This window comes from Rattus rattus, chromosome 9, assembly GCF_011064425.1.
Source record: "Rattus rattus isolate New Zealand chromosome 9, Rrattus_CSIRO_v1, whole genome shotgun sequence".
Lineage (NCBI taxonomy): Eukaryota > Metazoa > Chordata > Mammalia > Rodentia > Muridae > Rattus > Rattus rattus.
The window spans coordinates 44706657-44715296 of NC_046162.1; the positions used below are offsets into that span (position 1 = coordinate 44706657).

The window sequence follows — 8640 nt, forward strand, 5'->3', positions numbered from 1 at the left end:
GATAAGAGAAAAGCATGTGAGACCAGATAACATGTAACACTTGCACCTGTGAAGTGAGACAGCTTTGTGTCCCTGATGGCAGCTTTGTGCTTATTCTCGGAGCAACAGTGGTAATCTGAAAATAAATCATAAAATATGTGAAGGGATTCCTCTGTTAAAATGCCACAGTGTAGAGGAAGCATGATGAAGGAGAAGAGAAGGTTCGGGAGTCATGAGAACACGAAGTCTGCTTCTGTGTCCCAATAAAGACAAGATGCTGTCCTCATATATTTATATAAGCTCACAGAAAGGAATAGATGAAATCAGAGGAGAATTGGGAAGAGACTGTGGATAATGTATGAAGGCAGTTTAATTAAGAAAACACCTAGTTTTAAAAAGTGAAGAAAAGTATCAATGATTGTATTGATTATAGATATTTGAGGTTTGAGATTATAATTACTATGAGGACTGTCAGATTTATTGTTGTAGAATATATATCCTAGATATATGATTATTTTTATTTTGAGTTTCAAGAGATAGTGATATTTCCTCATTAGGAAACTGGAGAGGAAGAATGGTAATGAACAACCAAACTGCCATCACCCAATTCCTCCTATTGGGACTGCCCATGCCCCCAGAGCACCAGCAACTGTTCTATGCCCTGTTACTTGCCATGTACCTCACCACTGTCCTGGGGAACCTCATCACCATCATCCTCATTCACCTGGATTCCCATCTCCACACACCGATGTACTTGTTTCTCAGCAACTTATCCTTCTCTGACCTCTGCTTTTCCTCTGTCACGATGCCCAAGTTGCTGCAGAACATGCAAAGCCAGGATACATCAATCACCTATGTGGGTTGTCTGACACAAATGTACTTTTTCCTGCTTTTTGGAAGCCTGGAGATCTTCCTTCTTGTAGTCTTGGCCTATGACCGCTATGTGGCCATCTGTTTACCCCTTCAATATTCCAGCATCATGAGTCCCAATCTCTGTGTGTGTCTAGTAGTACTCTCCTGGGTATTTACTGTATTATACTCCCTGTTGCATACCCTACTCTTGACTAGACTGTCATTCTGTGAGGATAACTTAATCCGCCACTTTTTCTGTGACATAACTGCCCTGCTTAAGTTGGCCTGCTCTGACATTTATATTAATGAATTAACAGTATTTATCTTGGGAGGGCTTGTCAGTGTCACCTCATTCTTACTCATCATTGTATCCTATATACAAATTGTCTCCTCAATCTTAAGGATTTCTTCTACTAGGGTAATCCACAAGGTTTTCTCCACCTGTGGCTCCCACTTGTCTGTGGTCTCATTGTTCTATGGGACAATTATTGGTCTGTACTTTTGTCCATCATCTAATATCTCGACAGCGAAGGAGACTGGAATGGCCCTTATGTACACAGTTGTGACTCCCATGCTGAACCCCTTCATCTACACCCTGAGAAACAGAGATATGAAAGATGCACTGATAAGAGTTCTTTTCAAGAAGAAAATCTCTTTATAATGGCAACACTGGGATTTTTACTTAAATTCATCTTGTAAATATATTGATATTAATATTACTAAGTGTATCCCTATAATGGGATGCAAGAATCTACTACATAATATTTCTACTAAAAAAAAGGTACATTTCTAAAGTTAGAGACAGGGACATTAGTGACTCTGTGATGCCTCCTCTGTCTTGCATAGATTATTCTAGAAAGGCATTAGGTGACAGCCACTGTTTTATCAGATATACATTACTTACATTCTTTTTATAGAAAAGATATTCTTCTTATACAACATACCCCAACCATAGTTTCCCCTCCTAAAACTCCTCCTAACTTCTCACACTGACATCCTCCTCATATCTACTCCTTCTCCATTTTTTCTCACAAAAGAATGAACCTCCAAGACATGGCAGCCAAATAGGAGGAAACTATACATAATAAAAAAGTGAAAGCCTTGAGGCTAGAAAATGCAGCCCTGTTGTAGCAAAGGATTCAAGAGCAAGAGAAGAGTCTAGTAGATCTGTTCACACTGTTAGGGATCCATAAAATAATGACAAAACCAACAATTTATCAGTCCTAACATAAACTCAGAGGACCTGGTACAGATCCACACAGGCCTGATACTTGCAATTTAGTCTCAATGAGATGTGTGGTCCCTGCTTAGTTGATTAGGTGGGCCATGTTCTTCTGGTGTCCTCCATTCCCTGTGATTTGTGGTCTTTACTTCCCTTTGATGTGGGGCTCACTGACCTCCAAGGGACAAGACTGATGGAGATCTCTTGCTTAGTCTCTCTCTCTCTCTCTCTCTCTCTCTCTCTCTCTCTCTCTCTCTCTCTCTCTCTCTCAATAATCTTAGTTACTGAAGCCTCTCTGATGATGACTGGACAAGGCACCGATTTATGATTATAGTAGAATTAGAAATTATTTCATTGAGTTTTTTCACTTATTCTGGTTAGTTCTACCCTAGGTTTCTGGGCAATCCAATCCCTTGTTTCTGGCTATCCATGCAAGGTATAGCATGGACTCCTTGTTGTAGAATGGGCTCAAGTTAAACCAAATGTAAGTTGGACATTCCCACAAGTTCTGCACCACCGGTGTTCCATCATGACTTGCAGGCAGGACAGATTGTAGGTTTTGTGGCTGGGTAGGTGTTCATGTTTCACTTTACAAAGTCTGCAGAGTACCTTCCTGAACCAAAGAGATTAGAATGTAGGGGTGAAGGCTCCAAGCCCACAGTAGCTCGGACTCTGTGTTCCATGAGACATGTGGATGTTGTCCTCAACAATGGGGGTCAATTGTCAGTTATCAGAGAACTAACCTCTGTCCTATATCAGCCTTGGTTATTTAGGGAGCTTTATGGGAACTCCTAAGCAAACAACTTAACTAAATGGAATAAAATACCACCACTGGGATCCTTGTCTTGGTAGAAAAGGAAGTCTCTTCAGACTCTGTAGCTCCCATTAGCAGGAGTCCTCAATAGGGTCGCCATCATAGGTTGCAGGACATTTCCACTGCACTGTTTCTACACCACTTCCAAAATACCCCCAATTCCAGCTATCTCTTCCCACACACTCTCCCTCCATCTCTTCTCTCCTACCTGACTCCTCATGTTCCTATACCTGCATGTCACCAGTTTAACCATATCAGGCTCCTATCAGCAAGCACTTCTTGTCATCAGAAATAGTGGCTGGGTTTGGTGGCTGCATATGTGATGGATCCCTAGGTTGGGTAGACTCTGGATAACCTTTTCTTCAGTCCTTGCTTCACTCTTTGTTGCTGTATTTCCTCCTATAAGTGTTTTGTTCTCCCTTATAAGAAGGAATGAAACATCCACATTTTGGTCTTCCTTCTTCTTGGGCTTCATATGATCTGTGAATTTTTTCCAAGCTTTTGGACTAATACTCACTTATCAATGAGGGTATACCATGTGTGTTCATTTATGACTGCGTTACCTCACTCACTCTGAGTAAGTTGTTTTGTTTTAATGGTTGAGTAATATCAAATAAATACGCTGTATTTACTTCATCCATTTTTCAGATAAGAGATATCCAGATTGTTTCCAGTATTTAGATAGTATGAAGAAAGCTACCATAAATATGTTTGAGCAAGTGTCCTTGAAATAAAATTGGCAACTTTTTAGTATCTACACAAGGATGGTATAGCTAAGTCTTCAGATAGACTGATTCCCAATTTTTCCAAGATTATTTATTTTATCCAAATTTCTGTGTTGGCTGCAGTATAATACTTAAATATGAGTGAGTAATATATCATAATCCTAGGATGATGCTCCATAGCATCCAAATATCTCAAACACAACTTTTTTCAAATGTCTCCTACTGTTCTTACTACATTATATTTTAGATCAGTTCATTATTTAACTTCCCCTTCTCTTTTTATTTCTGTGTTACCTTTTCTGGCCTGTCCTCACCCTCAAGAAATTTCTGAGATCCTCTTGCATAGTGGTGTTATCTGTGCCATGTTTCTTTTTTGAAATTATTAGCCAGTAGTCATTTAAAGGTTATAGTCACAAAACCATGGGGGGAAAGCAGGAATTAGAAAAAAATAGCTTTTAGCATTGTCTTTTATATTCTCATTATTTTGCCTATAATGTTCCTTAGGTAGATATTTTACAGTACTTGGAAACTATGCTGTGTAGGACAACCAATTTAAACTTATCCCTGATTAGCTTACAAATAAATGAGACTCAGACTATGGTTATTTTATTTAGCTTTGACAATTACTGGAGGGAAAGCCTTAATCAACACTTCTATCTACTGTCCTGACTATCTTCCAAAGGCATACTCCAGATACTTGTTTTTCTTGGCCATGTGTTCACATTCCATCTCCACTCATGGTGGCTACCTCCTCTCCTCCCCATCTCTCCCCATCCTCCTCTCTCTCTCTCTCTCTCTCTCTCCTCTCTCTCTCTCTCTCTCTCTCTCTCTCTCCTCCCTCCAGACCACATAGTTCAAAACCCACTTACTGACCTCTAATGCCTCCAGTAATTGATTATAGCCAATTTTACTTAACTAATGTTTTTTTTTTGAAAATCAAGAAATAAAGTCTGTACAACAAAAACCCTTTGTTTTCTTTTATTGGATAATTTCTTTATTTACATTTCAAATATTATCCCTTTCCCAGTTTCCCTTCCAGCAATCCCCTGCACCATCCCACCTTCCCCTGTTTCTATGAAGCCACTTCATCACTGACTCACCCACTCCCTCCCATCTCCATGCCCAGGCATTCCCCTACACTGGGGGAATCAAGCCTTCACAGGACCAAAGGCCTCTCTTCTGACTGATGTTTGACAAGGCCATCCTCTGCTCCATATGCAGCTGGAGCCATGGGTCACTCCCTGGGTACTCTTTGGTTGGTGGTTTAATCCCTAGGAGTTCTGGTTGGTTGATATTGTTGTTCCTCCTATGGGGTTGCAAACACCCTCAGCTACCTCAGTCCTTTCTCTAACTTCTGCATTGGGGACCCCATTCTTAGTCCAATGGGGTTGGCTGTAAGCACCCACCTTGTATTTGTCATGCTCTGGCAGAGACTCTCAGAAAACAGGTATATTAGGCTCCTGTCAGCATTCACTCCTTGGAACCTGCAATAGTGTCTGGGTTCAGTGATTGTGTATAGGATTGCTCTCCAGGTAGGGCAGTCTCTGAATGGCCTTTCCTTCAGTCCTTGCTCCATACTTTGCCTCTGTATTTCCTCCTATAAGTATGTTGTTCCCCCTTCAAAGAAGGACTGAAGCATCTACACGTTGGTCATCCTTCTTCTTGAGCTTTGTGTGATCTGTAAATTGTATCTTGGGTATTCTGAGCTTTGGGGCTAATATCCACTAATCAGTGAGTGCATACCATGTATGTTCTTTTGTGACTGGGTTACCTGACTCAGGATGATGTTTTCTAGTTCTTTTCATTTGCCTAAGAATTTCATGGAGTCTTGGTTTTAAGAGCTGAGTAGTAATCCATTGTATAAATGTATAACATTTTCTGTATCCATTCCTCTGCTAAAGGAAATCTGGGTTCTTTCCAGCTTCTGCTTAATATAAATACAGCTGCTATGAACATAGTGAAGCATATGTCCTGCTATATGTTGGAGCATCTTTTGGGTATTTGCCCAGGAGTGGTATAACTGGGTCCTTGGGTAGCACTATGTCCAATTTTCTGAGCAAGTGCGAGATTGATTTTTAGAGTAGTTGTAGCAGCTTGCAGTCCCACCAACAATGGAGGAGTGTTCTTCTTTCTCCACATCCTCGACAGCATATTCTGTCACCTGAGTTTTTGATCTTTTTTATCCTTATCATAATTTTACTTAATTTATTTCTTTTTATTGGATATATTATGTATTGACATTTCAAATGTTATTCATTTCCCTCCTCTTCCCCCCCTCTTCCACTCCCTCTGCTTCTATAAAGATGCTCCCATCCCCAACCACCCACTTTCACCTACTCACCTCCACCTCAACACCCTGGCATTCCCCTACACTGGAGAAATGAACCTTCACAGGACCAAGGACTTCTCCTCCTATTGATGCCAGACAATGCAGTCCTCTGCTACATATATGACTAAAGTCATGGGTCCCTCCATGTGTACTCAATAGTTGGTAGTTTAGTCCCTGGGAGTTCTGGTGTCATCTGGTTGGTTGATATTGTTGTTCTTCCTATGGGGTTGCAAACCCCTTCATCTACTTCAGTCTTTTTCTCTAACTCCACCATTGGGGTCCCCATATTCAGTCCAATGGTTACCTACAAGCATGTTCACCTGTATCAGTAAGGCTCTGGCAAAGCCTCTCTAGAGACATCCATATCAGGCTCCTGTCAGCAAGCACTTCTTGGCATCGGGAATAGTAACTGGTTTTGATGGCTGCATATGGGATGGATCACCAGGTGGGGCAGTATCTGGAAGACCTTTTTTCGATCTGTGCTCCACTCTTTGTCCCTGTAATTCCTTCCATGAGTATTTAGTTCCCCCATTTAAGAAGGACTGAAGCTTCCACATTTTGGTCTTCCTAATCATGAGCTTCATAAGATCAGTGAATTGTTTCTTGGGTGTTCTGAACTTTTGGTCTAATATCTACTTATCAGTGATTGCATACCATTTATGTTTTTCTCTGATTGGGTTACCTCACTCAGAATGACATTTTCTAGTTCCATCCACATGCTTATGAATTTCATGAAGTCATTGTTTTTGATAGCTGAGTAGTACTCCATGTACAAATATACCACATCATATAAAGGTATCCATTCCTCTGTCGAAGGACATCTGGGTTCTTTCCAGGTTATGACTATTATAAATAAGGCTGCTATATACATAGTGGAGCATGTATTCTTATTATATGTTGAAGCATCTTTACCCAGGAGTGGAATTGCTGTGTCCTCAGATAGTGCTATGTCCAATTTTCTGAGGAACCTCCAGACTAATTTCCAGAGTGGTTGTCCCAGCCTTCAATCCCACCAACAATGGAGTAGTGTTCCTCTTTCTCCACATCCTCTCCAGCATTTGCTGTCTCCTGAGTTTTTTATCTTAGCAATTCTGACAGATGTGAGGAGGAATCTCAGGGTTGTTTTGATTTGTATTTCCCTAATGACTAAGTATGTTGAACACTTCTTTAGGCACTTCTCAGGCATTCTATATTCCTTGGTTGAGAATTCTTTGTTTATCTCTGTACTACATTTTTAATAGGATTGTTTGGTTCTCTGGAGTCTAACTTCTTGAGTTCTTTGTAAATATTAGATATTAGACCTCTATTGGATGTAGGATTGATAAAGATATTTCCCATTCTTTTGGTAGCTGTTTTGTCCTATTGACAGTGTTATTTGCAACAAAGAAACTTTGCAATCTTATGAGGTTCCATTTGTCTATTGTTGATCTTAGAGCATAAGCCATTGGTGTTCTCTTCAGGAAACTTGCTCCTGTGCCCACGTGTTCAAGGTTCTTCCCCACTTTCTCTTCTATTAGTTGCATTGTATCTGGTTTTAGGTGGAGAACATTGATTCGCTTGGACTTGAGATTTGCACAAGGCAATAAAAATGGATCAATTTTCATTCTTCTTCATGCTGAAGGCCAGTTGAACCAGCAAATTTGGTTGAAAATGCTGTCTTTTTCCACTGGATGGTTTTAGATCCTTTGTCAAAGATCAAGTGATCATAGGTTGATTTCCAGGTCTTCATTTCTATTCTAATGATCTACCTACCTGTCTCTGTACCAATACCATATACATTTTTATCACTATTTCTCTGTAATACAGCTTGAGGTTGGTGATGGTGATTCCCCCAGATCTTCTTTTATTATTCAGAATAGTTTTTGAAACCCTGGGTTTTTGGTTATTCCAAACGAAATTGCAAATTGAACCTCCTAACTCTGTGAAGAGTTGAGTTGGAATTTTGATGGGGATTGCGTTGAATCTGTAGATTTCTTTTGGCAAGGTGGCCAATTTTACTATATTAATCCAGCCAAACCATGATCATGGGGTATCTTTCCATCTTCTGAGATCATCTTTGATTTCTTTCATCAAAGACTTGAAGTTCTAAATTCTACCAGTAAAATAAAAAGAATTACCAATCACTATTCCTTAATATATCTTAACATCAATGAACTCAATTCCCCAATAAAAAGACATAGACTAGCTGACTGGAGGTGTAACCAGGACCCAAAGTTTTGCTACATACAGGAAACACACCTCAGTGACCAAGAAAGACACTATCTCAGAATAAAAGGCTGGAAATTTTTTTCAAGCAAATGGTCCTAAGAAACAACCTAGAGTAGCCATCCTAATATTGAATAAAATCGACTTTCAACCAAAAGTTATCAAAAAAGATGGGGAAGGGCACTTCATACTCAACAAAGGAAAAAAATCTACCAAGATAAACTCTCTATTCTGAACATTTATACTCCAAATGCAAGGGAACCCACATTCATAAAATAAACTTTACTAAAACTCAAAGCACACATGTACCTCTCACAGTAATAGTGTGAATCTTCAACATACAACTCTCAGCAATGGACAGATCATGGAAACAAAAATTAAACAGACATACACTGAAACTAGTGGAAGTTATGAACCAAATAGATTTAAAACATATCTATAGAATATTTCATCCTAAAAACAAAAGAATATACATTGTTCTCAACATCTCATGGTACCTTCTCAAAAATTGACC

General features: G+C 39.7%; 1 protein-coding gene across 1 annotated transcript; it reads left to right on the top strand.

Moving 5' to 3' along the window:
* The first annotated feature begins 553 nt into the window (after positions 1-553).
* Positions 554-1492, top strand: LOC116909578 (olfactory receptor 1468-like). The gene has a single exon (XM_032913199.1). It carries the CDS (start codon positions 554-556, stop codon positions 1490-1492), a length of 939 nt encoding a protein of 312 aa, XP_032769090.1.
* The last annotated feature ends 7148 nt before the right edge of the window (positions 1493-8640 follow it).

Excerpts from the sequence above, each read along its gene's own strand:
- LOC116909578 (XM_032913199.1), top strand. The coding sequence starts at position 554 with ATGGTAATGAACAACCAAACTGCCATCACCCAATTCCTCCTATTGGGA.